Genomic DNA, 14,574 nt, shown 5'->3' with positions numbered 1-14,574 from the left:
TTTGGAAACGACATTGATCAGGTTACAACTTTGTGAGCATCAAGATGTTTGAAAAACCATCAAAAGCCCCCTCAACAACAAGGAGTAGTCATATCTCCATCTGCTGAAGAATACCCTGAAATAAGTGCTGCTTCACCCAGAAACTAAAGGAGTGCACATCAACTGGGGAATGGCCAAACAAATTATGGAATATGAATGTAATGGAATATTGCCATACCATAAGAAATGATGAAATGGACAATATCAGTGGAAACCAGAAAACCTGTTATGAACTGATGTGAAGTGAACAGAACTAGGAGAGCAGGATACAATGACACTAACACTATAGAGAAAAATATCTTTCAATGACTGGAGAACTCTTATCTATGCAATGATAGAGTCCAGAAGATGATGATGAAGCACACCACTCACCTCCTGCCAGAGAGGAGACATACATTTTCAGGCTTGGCCAGTGTGGGAAGCTGTTTTGCTGGCCTATCCATATATGTTATGAGGATTTTGCTTTTCTTTTTCAAGATTGTCCAGTGAGGGGGCACAATAGGAAAGAGAGATAATAAATATTTGAACAAAATAAATAAATATTTTTAAAAGTTAAAAAAAAACCACCTAAATTCTACAAGATCAGCATGACCTCTGACAACTACCATTTACAGTAGTGTCTGCCTCAAGGCAATTCAGTTCTTTATTTCCATCTCTCTTGTATGCCTGAAGATATGGGGGGGGGGAAGGGAAAGAGGAAGGAAAATAGCAACAGGCCCAAGCTGAAAGCTGCCTCACATATGCAAACTAAACATGAAATAATTTTAGTGGGGAAGGCCATAACAAATGTGTGTGAGTGGAGGGGGAGGAATCAAGAAAAACTTCTAGTAGCAGGAGGTACTTGAGCAGAAACTTGAAAGAAATCCGAGATTCCAGAGGTTGGAGTGAGAAGGGAGTGCATTCCAGGCACTGGGGGACAGTCTGTACAAAGCCACGGTTTGTAGAGATGGAATGTTTTGCATGGCAAAAAGCACATACGTCAGTTTGACTGGAATGTAAGAGTGTGTGAGGTGGAGTAAGGTGAAATTATCCTGAAGATAAAGATTATGAAGAATTTTAAATGCCAACCAGAGGAGTGTGTATTTTCTTTTAGAGGTAATAAGAAGTCTCTGAATCTTCTTGAATAGGAGTGTGATATGTTCATGTTACTTTAGGAATATTCGTTGGGCAGTTGTTTTGAGGTTTGTGCTGGAAAGGAGAGATATTCGAGAGACCACTTGAAGGCTACTTCGATGATTTGGGCCAAAGGTGAAGAAGACCTGAAGTGGGGAGGGGGTGAGATTTTGTGGAAGTAGAACCAATAAGACTTGGCAACTGACTAGAAATGGAGAGGTAAGGGAGAGTAAAGAATGGGAATGATTCTGAAACTTTGGGATTGGAAACCTGGGTGACTGGAATGAATGAATGAATGGTTTATTATGTACAGAGCACTGTGATAAATGCTAAGAATACAAATGTCTGCTGTTAAGGAGCTCACCTTCTAAATGGACAGATAGCACATATGAAAGGTTTCAGCAGCAAATCGGATGGAAGGGTCCCATGATCCTTAGGATGCAGCAGCAAAGCAGGTGGTAATGACTTTTAGAATGTCATTTCCACTGATAAAATCATATCAGTTTCTGACATTGAATTATTTGACAGTGCCAAAGACTTTGGTGACAAGGACTTTCTTTTCTGTGTCTCCTATGGGTAGCACCCATGTATCCCAAGATAATGGCTAAAGGCCCTTGCCTGAAAGCATTGCCATTCCCAAGGCTCTTGGGTTCAGGGTTCTAGGTTGTCTCTATCAGGCTTTCAGGGGACATGGTGCTTAAAGTAGAGGTAGCTTGCCCCACTGGCATATGCTGTCTCCTATTTCTCCCCAAGGGTGCCTTGCTGCTCCAGCTAGGCTAGCTTGCCTGCCCAGTAAGTGACAGTTGGTTGATAGTTGATGAGGATTCCTGGCCCCTTCTCCACAAGAGTTGCCTCCCCAGATGATGACTGATCTGAAAGCAGACCCAGTAATCGGGAAGGATGCTGCCTCTCCCAGGGTTTCTGTGCTTCCAGCTGACTGGAAGGATGGTCATACCCTTAGGAGAAATAGGGAAGTTAGGAAGAGGGGTGAGTTTGAAAGTAAAGATAATGAACTCCCTTTTAGATAATGTTAAGTTTGAGATTCCTATGAAACATTTAGTTGTAGATGTCCAATATTCACTTGGTGAATACAAGCCTGGAACTCAAGAAATGAAGGCTTGATCTGGGAGTCACCTGCATAGAGATGATAGCTGAATCCATGGAAGTTGATGAACTCAAAAGGAGAATATATAGAGAAAAAAGAAAAGGGCCCAGGAAATAGTCTTGAAGGTAAACCCACAATTAGGGGATGTGACATAAATGTTAATCAACAACAGAGATTGAGAACAAACAAATATGCAGTTAAGAGAAAAGGCTGTTGTTGTTCAGTTGTGTCTGACTCTTCATGATTCCATTTGGGGTTTTCTTGGCAAAGATACTGGAGGGGCTTGCCATTTCCTTCTCCAGGCGATTTTACATATGAGGAAACTGAGGCAAACAGGGTTAAGTAACTTGCCCAGGGTCACACAGTAAATGTCTGAGGCCAGATTTGAACTCTTGAAGATGAGTCTTCCTAACTCCAGTCCCTGTGCTCTATCCACTTCACCACCTAGCTGCCCCTAAAAGGGATAATAGGATCATAAAAATCCAGGACAGAGAGAATCCTAGAGGACAAAATTGCCAACAGCATCAAACATAGCAGAGAGGTCAAGAAGAATTGAGGACTGAGAAAAAAATCAGTACATTGGCAATTAAGAAAATGCTGGTTACCTTAGAGACAGCAGTTTCCACTGAATGATGCTGTTGGAAGCCATATTGAAAGTGGCTGGATGAGAGGAAAGTAGAGAAAAGTAACATAGCTTTTTTTTTTTTGGAGAGCAATTGGGGTTAAGTGACTTGCCCAAGGTCACACAGCTAGTTTTTGTGTTAAGTGTCTGAGGCTGGATTTGAAGTCAGGTCCTCCTGACTCCAGGGCCAGTACTCTATTCACTGTGCCACCTAGCTGCCCCAGTAACATAGCTTTTTTTCTAGGAGTTTGACTATGAAAAGGAGGAGACATACATGAGACACTTGGACTGTTTTTTGTGTGTACACTATGTGAAAGCTCCATCAATGGAGTAAAATACCTAATTTGCCCACCAAGTGTCATTCTCCTTGAGCCACTGATCCACTAGTCACCTCAGTTCCTTTCTGGGTCTTACATAGTGTAGCATCCCCAAAGGCTGAAATATCTCCATTGACCCCTATGGGGTGTTAGACTATTCCTCGAATCGCAACCAAATTACATGGCAATACTGGCTAGGTTAGAAATTTAACCAGGGTATGACATGGAATATTGCTCAAAATGATTAAAAGCAAGAAATCTCTAGCTCTAGTGTGTCCGTTTTACAACTACAGTCTCTTCTCTCTGTCCCCCGTGGGGAAACTGCAACCTCAAGGCCAAAGGTTCTTGATAAGCATTCAACATACTGTGGCTATATCACTTATTTTTTAAAAAGTGAAAAGAAAAATGTTGAGTTTCCTATATGGTGCTTCCAACAATCTCCCCAAACGTCTCCTTCTTACCCTTACGCTTCTTCGTGTATGGTCAGGGATTCCTGAATTTCACTGGCCCCCAAACCATAGAAATGGAGTAAGATGGGAGAAGCATGTGTCTGGGATTCCAATTCAAAGTCGGAGGATAAACAAGAGGATAATGGGAAGGGAGATCCCTCCCTTCTGGCTCACCATTCTATCCTGAGATTTGAGAGAAGCAAAAGCTTCAGGTACTTGAGACCATCTCTCTGGTCTATGATAGAAGGTACTTGCTTAATAAGGCGCTTTGTGCAAAGGGATCTTTTCATCATGTGTGCTTGTATCTCCAGGGCTTAACAGTACTTTCAAATAGTAGGTACTTAATAAATACTGAGAAACAAACAGGAAAATGTAGTAGAGAGAAAAGATGGAGTTTAAAGAGATTGAAGAATGCAAGATCAATCAATAAACATTTATTAAGCACCCACTATGTGCTAGGCACTGTGCTAGGGATACAAAGAGGCAAAACAGTTCCTGCCCTCAAGGAGCTTACAGTCTAATAGGGTGGATAACTTGCAAATATATATAAAGTTATATGCAGGAAAAATAAGAACTGCTTAACTGAGGGGAGGCACTTGAGAGGAGACAGAGGAGGGACAAAGAAAATGAAGAAGTGTGGCTCTGTGATTTAGGAAGACGCAGTAGGAGGAGCCAAGGAAGACAGTGTCCCAGATTACAAAGTGAGCCTGGCAAGACCACGTGGTGACCGCCCATTGGGGGGGGGGCCGGGCTAGGGGGGGGGGGGGGGGGGGGGGTCCTCCAGCGAGAAGCCTAAGTGAATTGAGCCTAAATTTATGGAACGTTTTCAAGGGGGAGGGATTAGAGCAGGACAGCGCTCTGATTGGTTGCGTGTCCAGCGCGGAGGGAGAGCTGAGAGCGGCATGGAGGCTCTACGGCTACTGCTGAGTCCTGGGGTAGGGGTCGGCGGAGAAGGTTGTGCCACTGGGGAGGGTACCAGCTTTCTGCTGCTCGGGGAGCCGGGCTCCGGGAAGACGGCATTGTTGTTCGCGGCGGCCCTGGTAGCAGCGGGGGAGGGTCGGGGCCCCGTGCTGTTTGTGGCTCGGAGGGCCCTCCAGAGCCTGCCTCCGGGTTGGAAGGCCGGAGCTGCTAGGGACCCGCTGAAGCTCCAGGTAACTGACTGGCTGCACTCTGTGGGCGGGGCCACCTGGGGGCGGAGCTCTGGAGTGGGGAAGAGCTACCACGTACCGGGCGGGGCTCTGTGAGGGGGCGGAGTTATCAATGGGTCAGGACTTGGGGAGGGGCGGTAGACGGAGCCGGGCTCTGGGATGGAGGCAGGGTCAACGTTTAGGGGAACACAATCCGTCATCCACCATTTATTAGGCGCCCAATGTATGTCAGGTAGTGTTAGTTGTTGGGGATGCAAAAACAAAAAATCCCAACCCCTGCCTTCAAGGAGCTCCCAGGGCAGACGGGTCCCCAAGTAACATATGTAGAACAAACAGAAGAAATACCAGGCAGGTGGTGGGCGCTAGCTGTTGTGGGAATCAGAAGAGACTTTTGGGAGGCTATGCTTGATCAGAGTCTTGATGAAGATATGGGATTTTCAGAGTTAGAGAAGAGGAAAAAGTGCACTCCATACATGGAGGTACAGCCATTGCAAAGACACAGAGACAAGTTGTGTGGGGAGCAGCAGGGGGAGTTCGGTTGGATGAACTACAGTTCCCTTAGGGGAGTAATGTATATTGAGACTGGAAAAATAGGTTGGGGCTAGGTAGTGAAGGGCCAGACAGAACAGTCTGTATTATTATTCTATAGGCAATAAAGCCACTGGAATTTAATGAGTTGGAGAATAATATAGGCGTTTGGCAGCTTTGTGGAAGATGAATTAAAGTAGGAGGGACTTGAAGTCTCCTGTTCAGTTAGAGAAGGAGCAGACCCTGGTCAGTCTCCTTACTTAATTCTCCCCTGCCCTGTTGCTGACAGATCGCCACCTTCTGCTCTACTAATTCTAGTGGTTCATCATTTCCACCTTGTTTGGGGAAAATTTCTTTCCCCTGCTGTGTGTCCCTGAATCTCATCCCTATACAACTCAGCCTGATTTTTTTGTCCTCTGTCTCTTCCCCTCCTATTCTTTCTATCTTCAGGCAGTAACTCAAACTTGACTTTATCCTGAGGGTAGCATGTGTCTTTGTGACTGTCTTCAGTCTTGACCAGTCTGCCTCATATCATGTCCCTAGATACTCAGGGCCAGCAGTCATCCACTTTGAAACCTTCTCTCTGCACCAGTTCTCAGCTATCTTTCCCTTTCCAATTTCCATCATCATACCCTGTCCAGATGTTTGTTACTGTTATCTACTGAACTCCAGATCATGTTCTCTCCTTCCTCCAAGAGTTGAGCCCTTGGTTCATGGTTCATGCCAACAAACCTTATAATGCCCTGGTCTCTCAGTTCATTAATCTCTTCAACTTTCATCAACTCTGACTCTACTCTGTCAAACCAGAGGGGTGTTGACACCTTAGATTTTGCCATCACCTAACTCTTTTGTTTTCATAATCTTGGTATATTGGAGATACTGCTGAATTTGGAGTCAAGGGACATGGGGTCAAACCCTGAACTCTCTTACTTATCTGTGTTACCTTTAACAAACAAGTCACTTCATCACCCTGCACCTCAACTTCTCCAACTGCAAAATGGGGTTAGATGAGATGATCTGTGTGCTCTAAATCTATGATCCTTTGATTTTAAGGACTAGATAACCTCTAAGGTCCCTCCCAGGCCATTCTTCCTGCTCAGGTGCCCTGCACCTCTCCACCCCATCCTAGGTCCATCTTCCCTGCACTGACCTCACTTTCTTCCCTTCACAGCCTTGTTGTTAAACCATTTCAGTTGTCTTCCACCTAAGCATTATTTTGGAGATTTGTCTGGAGTAAAACTCTGGGATGGGGGAAAAACAAGCCAGAAAAATAAAATACCACGTTGGGGATTATCATTATCCATCTTCTACCCACTAAGTGTGAAATATTCCCCCAGAGCTCCATGTTTGGCCCTCCTCTCTCTGCACTGGCCGTGATCTCGTCCATTGCATGGATTCATTATCTTCAGCCCTATCTATCCAGGCCTAATCTCCCCATCCTGCATTACCAACCGTATGCTGGGCATCTCCACTTGGAGATCCCATTTGCATCTCAAACTCAGAGTTCAAAAGAGAACTCATGACATTCCCCCCTCCTAACCTTTCTCACTCTAAACTTCCCTATTTCTGTTGAGAGAGCCACCATCATTCCAGGGTCATCTTTGACCCTTCCTTCTCTCTTACCCTCCCACATCCAGTCATTGGAGAGATTTCACTCTCCAAAACATCTCTCATATCTGTCCTCTTTTTGGGGCATACATCTGTCCTTTTTCTGATTACCCAGTAATCACCTGAGTTCAGACCCTCAGTCATTCTTGTCTAGATTAACAATAGCTTCCTAATGGGTCCCCCTGCTTCCAACCTTTCCCCTTTCCAGTCTGCCCTACACAAAGCTGCCAAATCAAAGTTAAATAGCACATATTCTTGGGGTACTTAGAAGAGACATTCACCCTCTGCTTAACCTGTTCTAACAGGCAGTGCTTTGTAACCATGAGTCCCTTTCATGCTGACTCTCTCACCCTGCCCATCCTCTCTCAAGACCATTCCCACCATCTGCCTTCTCAGGTCCAATTGGGATTTCTGAGAAGCCCAAAACTGCTCAGTGATGTCGTGCTAACACTATCTTTGCTGATATGTTAGATATCAGAGATCCATATTCTCTCACCTCAGCTAGATCATTCCTGCTTCGTGTCAGTCCTTTTAGACTGATCACATTCCCCACAGAGGCTGGTCCAGACTTTTTCTGCAAGTCCCCAGACTCATCCTCAGTCCCTCAGCACATGGTCTGGCCTTCCCCCTTGATTGAGGTCACCCACTGGAAGCACCCTCATCCGCCTTCCTCCATATCTGGAAACCTTTCTCTGTCTCCCAAACATCTGTTCTTTGTGTTTCAATCACAGAGGAAGATGTGACCATTTTCCTTGTAATGACTGACCAGTCTCTCCCCTTATACCTTTGATTCCCACCCCCCCTCCCAATCTTTGTTGAAAGAGCAGCCTTCTCTTTCACTGTCAGCCTCTATCATTCTATCATGCCTACAGTCAAGCTCAGGTCACCCTTAACCTTAAAAATCCTTCCCTTGACTCTCCCATTCCTTTGAATGATAATTTCCCTGCTCTTCCTTCACTGTTACACTCTTAGAAAGAATCATTGATATTCATTCCATTTCCTTACTCCCTATTCAGCCCTCAACCCATTAGAACCTCTGACTTCTAACAATTCTACTTGAAAAAAAAACTTCTTTCTTGAAGGTCACAAGTCAGATCTTAACTGGCCAGCGGGATGGTCTGTTCTCAGTCCTCATCCTCCCTGATCTTTCTGTAACAATAGACATTATTTTCCACCCCTTCCACTGGTGCCTTCCCATGGTCATTCTTGTGACTCTGCTGCTCCTTCTCATTTCCTGCTCCTCTGTCGCCTTCTTTCCCTCCAGTGTCCTCCCTCACCTCTGTCCCCTGGCTCTGTACTGGGTCCCCTTTCCTTCTCCCTAGGCAAACATCTGTGCCCATGAATTTAATTAATGCCTCTCTGTAGCAGACCCTCAGATCTAGATATCCAGCCCTAATCTCTGGATTCACTCCCACATCCCCAACTGCCTTCAAGACATCTCTATCTGAACATCCCACAAATGCTTCTTCTAACTCTCCCTGTCCTAAACCGCCTTCATTATCTTCTCCCATAAACCTGCCCCGCCTCCCAGTTTCCCTGCTTCAGTTGTTAGCATCACCATCCTTTCCAGTCACCTGTTCCTGAGTCACCTTTGGCCCTTCCTTTCCCCCTTCCCTCCTCCCTTCCCTCCCCTAGCCAGTTTCTAAAACCTGTCAGTGCTGCTTTTAAATCCATCGACTACCCTTCTAGCCATGTATCTTGTCTTGTCTGCTCACCCCCCATTGCAGTGAAATTAGACCATTGGCTGGCCACTCCTTGGGCGGGACAGGCTCTTGCCTCTGGACATTTTTGTGGTCTAGACATCATTCCTGAAAGGTATCTTCCCCCTCATCTTCTCTGGGGCCTTTCTCCATTCTCCTAGCGCAGCTCAGCCCCCCCCCCTTCACCCCCAAAGAAGGAGTTACAAAATCTTTACATCTCTCTAGCTTTCTCTCTTTTACCCCCTTTTCCATTCTAACTTGAATTAGACACCATCTGTGTGCAGGTCTCAGTCTCCCAAGTAGGCTCCCTTCAGGCACTCCCTGTATCCTCAGAGCCAACTCCCATGACTTGCATATAGGAGGTGCTTAACTAATGTTTGTGGAATTGAATTGACTGAAATATACATATGACGACTACTAGGTATGTATGGTAAAGGATGGCATCCAGGATGAGACCAACTCAACTTGTGAGCACATAGGATGTGTCCTTGTGGCCTGAGGCAAGGAATCGGGCAGGGCTTTGTGATCTCTGCCATGAAGAATGGGTAGGACTTGGATTAGACTGAGGAAAGATGAAAGAAGTTTCTCATTGAAGGCCTGGGATGAGTCTAAATTTGTGGGAAGTGTGAGGCGACTAGGCTGACAGGGAGGGGAGGGCAGACGAATTATTTCAGGACTTTGAATGTCAAGCTAAGCAGTTTGGGCTTGGCTCATTAGGAGATCAGGGACCACTGGAAGCTCTGTGGTCAGAGTTCCTTTGCAGTTCTGACGTTTGGGATTTTTTTCCCTCTGGCTTATTCCAGTTATTTTCTGAGCCTTCACATGTCTAGTGGGCTCAGCAGGAGTCTCCCTGAGGCAGCTTGCTGGTGCAAGACCTGGAGTGAGACAAATCCTGACAGCCGAATGACCGAGTCACTGGGCCAGCCTCGCCCATGGAGATGATAACATCGCCCACCTCCCAGGGTTGTTGTGAAGATCTGGGAGATCACCTGTGTACAGGGCTTAGTAGACCTTTAAATGCCACATAAAGGCCAGCTCTTAGGATCTCATCCCTTTGTCCCTTTCTTTTAGAAAATCCACTTCTTGTATCCACCGTCCTTGCGGGAGCTGCTGCGGCTTCTGAGCTCCATGCACGAGACAGCAGCCCAGCCTCCCTCCCTCCTGCTGCTGGATGGAATGGACGAGTACTTGGCAGAGACCTCTGGAGCCCAGGCATGTGCCCACCTGGCAGCCCTGCTGGTAGACACAGCCGCCCACTTCTCAGGCTGCTTGGGCAGCAGCTGTGGACTCCTGGTCACCATGAGAGGCCCTACTGAGGCTGATCCAGAGGCAACTACCCTGCAGCTGGCAGTGCTTCAGAGATACTTCTCCACGTGTCTCTGGCTAGAGCCTGAGCCCCCAGACCTGGCAGGGTCACAGGCCCAGGACTCCGGGCTGTGCTTCAGAGCCCACCTCTCCAGTGGGCCAGGCTTCCCCAAGCAGGAATGGTGCTTAAGTTTTGGACATGATGGTGAGATGGCCATTTCCCAAGTGACTCACCAGACATTCCAGCACCCACCTCTGAAAGCCGAGCCCAGCAGCCCCAGCTGAGAAACTTGGTCTGGGGGTAGGGGCAGCTTTCATGGGACTTTGTCTCTCCCCATCCACATTGCCTTTGTATCTGAGAGCAGCTGTCTAGAGGTGAATGGAAGCACTGCCATGGGCATAAGTCCAGTTGGATCCTGACAGCTATGCCCTCTTGCCACTATTGGGTCAAATGCTGGGACACTGTCTGTAATATCCCCAACAAGCTTCCTGTGCTTGGGCCATGGGGGTGAGGAGGTGGCCTCCATGCTCTGTATGACTTCTCCCAGACCAGGGCTGTGGGCCAGGCATATGGAAAGAGCTGTGCAGCCTGGACAGTGGATGGCATGGGGGGAAGGAAGGTGAGCTGACCTTGTCCTTCTTCTGATATAGAATAAATGATGTTCCAATCAGGCCTTACCACCATCCCAGGCTGAGTTTTGGGTGGGGAGGTGAGGAGGCTGAGGGCATGGGAACTCCTCTCTTTGTCCCTGGGCCTGATACTGTCTCTCCACCCTTATCCATTCCCACTTCTGGGATTGTAACATTCTGCCCTGGAAGGGCACCATCCTGCCCATGACCCAGATTTTATAGAGGAGAAAACCAAGTCCCAGAGAAAGGAAGGGACTGCCAGTCTAGGGCTTTTTCCTGTACCACATGTTGCTTCCTCAGTCCCCCGCCCGTGGCTGTTCTGTCTGCCCTCCTGGGGACACCTGGCTTCTGTGATTCTCCAGCCTTCCTCTCATTTACAGTCAAGTCCTCCTTTCACCTTTCTCTTCAAAATATGTGACTCCCATGGAAAGAAAATAAATTTATTACAAAAATATATATAAAAGGGCAAAGAAGGGCATGCTGGGCAGTGATTTCTCCCCCTCCCCCCACCCCTAGTCCTCAGAGGCCATGGTGCCCTGCAACCATGCCAACCTCCTTTCCCCCACATCCCCACCCCCATGCCCCTCTGGGAGGAATGAGGAAGGAAGAAGGAAGCATGCCTCCTTCCTCCTCCCTTCCTGCAGCTGCTCCTAGGAGGGCTGCCAGCCGTAATCCTGACAAATCAGCCTTAGAAGCTGCCCACTAGGAACAAGCCACATAGCTTGGGGGCAGAGGCTCTGGGCTGGGCTGGAGAAGGCTATTCTCATATAAGTTGGTGTATGGCCCCTCAGGAGAGCTGCCAAGGGCCCCTTGGGAGCCCCCAGAGCTATAGTCAGCTGAGATTCCAGAGTCTGAGACCATAAGATATAGATACTTAAGGTCTGGGGGCCTAGGGGGTGGGGAGGGTGGGGAGGCTCGAGGACATAGCAGTTGAGAACTGGGATCCAGGATGGTGTACTCAAAGTTGGAGGCTGACACCTGTTCTTCCTGCTCAGGTTCTAGGGCTGAGATTGAGGCCATGGAAGAGGAACCAGACTTGGCATCTGTTTCCATGGCAAGGTCCCCCTCAGCCTCCAGGGCCCTGCTTGCACTGCTGCCTGAGCCCTGAAGGCTGAAGGAGCCCAGCCCCAGGGGCCCAGAAGCTGGACTATGGGGCAACAGCCTTGTGTCCAGCATGAGGTAATCGTCCTTAGCTCCCTGGGCCAGCCGGCTGGGCTCTGGCACCAGCAGGGGCTCCTCCTCCTGGGCTGGCTCATCAGGGACCACCCAGCAGCGCTCAGAGAGTACTTCCAACCTGGCTGGTGGCTCCTCCAGGTAAGTGCCAAGCGGCCCCCACCACAAGCAGGCGTTGCTCTGTCCCAGCCACAGCTGCAATAATAACACTGAGCTTAGCCCAGGGACCCCGCTCTGGATGCTTGACCTCAGGGCCTGGCTTCAAGGAGGGCCCTAGCCCAGGAGCCTGGGATCCGGAGGCCTTGCAGGCCTACCCAAGGTGAGAGAGCAGAGTCTGGCCCAGGCTTCACCACCTACCTGGAAGTCCCCTCTGTGGATGGTGAAGAGGCCCTCGTATCCATGCTCCGGATTAGGGATGCCTGGCCAAAACATCTGCTTTAGAAACCTGGGGGGGAGAGAGGAAAAACAGAACTGGAAGGGCCTGTCTACCAGATGAGCCAACTCTAGAGGCCTTTGAGTACAGTCTTCTCATTCTACAAAAATAAAAACAACCAAACCAGCTGACACCAGAGGGTTAAGTGACTTCCTCAAGGTCATGCAGGGATCAGAACTTGGGTCCTCTACCCCAGGACCATCATTCTTTTCACTGCTTCCCTGGGGTGGGAGAGCCAGGAGAGGGGCTTACCTGCGCTGTGAGAGGAGGCCCAAGATGATTAGCAAGAGCAGAATGACAGTGAGTATCACTGACATGCTCAGGATCAGAGGGTCCAATTCTGGGGAGGGAAGGAGGGGGAGTATCAAGCCAGTATCTCTCTTCTGCCCACTGGTCACAGACGGAGGCCTCATCACTCCCTCTTTTCCTCCCTCCCCTCCCTCTCAGCTCACCGCTAGCTATCAACACTGTGACCGGCTGGGACCAGGAGCTCCAGTAGCCACTGTAGCTGGGCTCTGCCATCTTTGCCCTAACAGTAAAGGTATAGTGAGTATGGCCACGGAGGTTGGCAATAACACAATCTGTCCTTCCTTCTTGGATGTCTATCTGCAGGATAGGGAGAAAGCCGTGAGGAGGGCAGGCAAGGTAGTGGGGGTGTAAGGGATTCCAAATGGCTGGGGATGGGTTCTCACCCTCTGTTCCATGGTACCAGTTGCTTCTGAGTACTTGACCTCATAATGGATATCCTTGGTCACTTGGGCCATTGGGGGTGGGAGCCAGTGAAGGGCCACCTGGTTGGGGGTCTCCATTTGCTGTACTGTTAAGCCAGAGGGTGGGTCTAGAAACACTGAGAGGAACACAGGGTTAGGGGTGTGAGAGATGTAGGAAACCTGTAAACAAACAAGTTGCTAGCAGCAGACTAAGGGCCCAGTCCTCCCCAGGATCCCGAACAAGGGAGTTGGCATGGAGGGTCTGAACCTTCATCTAAGCCAGGAGACGCAGATTGGCGCCCTATGCTAGAGCATAGGGAGGGAGGGGAGACAGGGCCCTATTGAAGCCATACCTACTTCATTGATATAGATGGTCCGATGGAGTTCAGTACCATTGGGGGTAGCCATGACCTTCAACTCTAGTGGGATGAAGCTGGAGGCATCAGACAGGGGGAACGGGCAGGTGTAGCGAATGGTGCCCCTTCCTGTCCAGACAACCTTCAGCATGCAGGGTTTCCATAATTCCTCCCTGTGTAGACAGGCACAGGGACAGAGGGAAGGGACATACAGGAACTATAATCACCAAAAATGGAAGCAGTGTCCCTTGGCTCTCCCCTCTCTCTCCAACAACTCCGCTCAGAGAGTGAAGGGTGGGAATGGGGGGACAAAAGATGTGCTAGGACTCACTCTAACTGATAGAAGAAGCTGTAGTTCCTGGATCCCAAGCTGGCCATCTCTTCCCAAAAGCAGACCAGATCCTCCAGTCTCTGTGTGAAGCATATGGGCTTCTCTTTCTCTTCAGTCAGCAACAGAGTGACTGCAGAGGGGGGTGAAGGGTTAGGGTGGTAGAAGGGCACATCAGTGGGCCGACCAGAAAAAAGCAGGAGGGACCATCTTAATGTCCTGCACCCTCCCCCCCCCCAACCCAGGGAAAGAAGGCTTTCTGCTACCTTGCTAAGTTGGGCCCTCGTCTCTTATCACGCACTCTGGAGTTCACCCCCCATTTGGTCTCCCTGCCTCCAACCTGGAAATGCTAAACCACACAGGCAACAAAGTGATTTTCCCAAAGTTTAGGTGACTGTCTCATCCACTCAGTAAACTCTGGTGGCTTCCGATTCCCTCTAAGATCAAATATACACTCCTCTCTTCATCATTTAAAGCAATTCCTCACTTGGCCTCTTCCTAAAAGACCCTACTCCCCTCCCCAGGGGCTGCAGTCTAGCCTTCCCTTTGGCCTCCTTTCTGTTCCTCACACATGACACTCGTCTGACTCATCCTCTTTCATCTCTGTGCCTTTGACGCACAGAATGCCCTCCCTTCTCCCCTCCACTTCTTGGGATCCCTGGTTCCCTCCAAGACTATACTTTCAGCATATAACTCTTCTTCCCTCCCCAAACTACATTGTATTCATTTTATGTATCTTGCTGCAACACTTGTTTCAAAAGCCTCTCCTACAGAGACTAGAGTTAGAGTTTTAAGAGTCAAAGTGAAATCTTGTAGAAATAGACATTTTAACAGCTAGCTGGGAGGAGGCTATTCAGAGTGAAGGCTTTGGAAAATCAGAAGAGACTATTTTCTAGTCATCTTTGGAGAGAAGCTAAAGAAAACAGAAAGTGACCTTTCCTTTTTTTTTCCTTCCTTCCTTCTTTCCTTCCTTCCTTCCTTCCTTCCTTCCTTCCTTCCTTCCTTCCTTC

General features: G+C 48.4%; 2 protein-coding genes and 1 long non-coding RNA gene across 3 annotated transcripts in view; 2 read left to right on the top strand and 1 right to left on the bottom strand.

Annotated features, from left to right (window-relative positions):
- The first annotated feature begins 4,506 nt into the window (after positions 1-4,506).
- On the top strand, positions 4,507-10,610 carry SWSAP1 (SWIM-type zinc finger 7 associated protein 1). Its single transcript, XM_069083020.1, has 2 exons — positions 4,507-4,796; positions 9,701-10,610. The coding sequence occupies exons 1-2, from the start codon at positions 4,548-4,550 to the stop codon at positions 10,217-10,219; spliced, it is 768 nt and encodes a 255-aa protein (XP_068939121.1). The 5' UTR covers positions 4,507-4,547; the 3' UTR covers positions 10,220-10,610.
- A 585-nt stretch (positions 10,611-11,195) lies between these two features.
- Positions 11,196-14,574, bottom strand: part of EPOR (erythropoietin receptor) — a 5,910-nt gene continuing 2,531 nt past the window's right edge. Inside the window, exons 2-8 of the mRNA XM_069083201.1 lie at positions 13,568-13,697; positions 13,234-13,409; positions 12,863-13,017; positions 12,623-12,776; positions 12,423-12,510; positions 12,095-12,182; positions 11,196-11,932 (exon numbers count right to left, since the gene is read on the bottom strand). Of these exons, the coding sequence (XP_068939302.1) occupies positions 11,267-11,932; positions 12,095-12,182; positions 12,423-12,510; positions 12,623-12,776; positions 12,863-13,017; positions 13,234-13,409; positions 13,568-13,697 (1,457 nt within the window). The 3' untranslated portion in view covers positions 11,196-11,266. The remainder of the gene's footprint in view (positions 11,933-12,094; positions 12,183-12,422; positions 12,511-12,622; positions 12,777-12,862; positions 13,018-13,233; positions 13,410-13,567; positions 13,698-14,574) is intronic.
- LOC138157571 (uncharacterized) overlaps positions 11,737-14,574 on the top strand; it is a 3,250-nt gene continuing 412 nt past the window's right edge. The window contains exons 1-2 of the long non-coding RNA XR_011167413.1: positions 11,737-11,878; positions 12,618-12,711. This is a non-coding gene — a long non-coding RNA (uncharacterized lncRNA). The remainder of the gene's footprint in view (positions 11,879-12,617; positions 12,712-14,574) is intronic.

Source organism: Petaurus breviceps, unplaced genomic scaffold (genome assembly GCF_028583685.1).
Source record: "Petaurus breviceps papuanus isolate PSGF00001 unplaced genomic scaffold, PetGlider_PUasm1.0 172, whole genome shotgun sequence".
Classification (NCBI taxonomy): Eukaryota; Metazoa; Chordata; class Mammalia; order Diprotodontia; family Petauridae; genus Petaurus; species Petaurus breviceps.
The sequence above is the reverse complement of the archived record's forward strand: the minus strand, read 5'-3'. Positions and strand labels throughout refer to the sequence as shown.

Excerpts from the sequence above, each read along its gene's own strand:
- SWSAP1 (XM_069083020.1), top strand. The coding sequence starts at position 4,548 with ATGGAGGCTCTACGGCTACTGCTGAGTCCTGGGGTAGGGGTCGGCGGA. Across the intron at positions 4,797-9,700 it reads GGGACCCGCTGAAGCTCCAG|AAAATCCACTTCTTGTATCC; the intron begins GTAACTGACTGG and ends CCTTTCTTTTAG.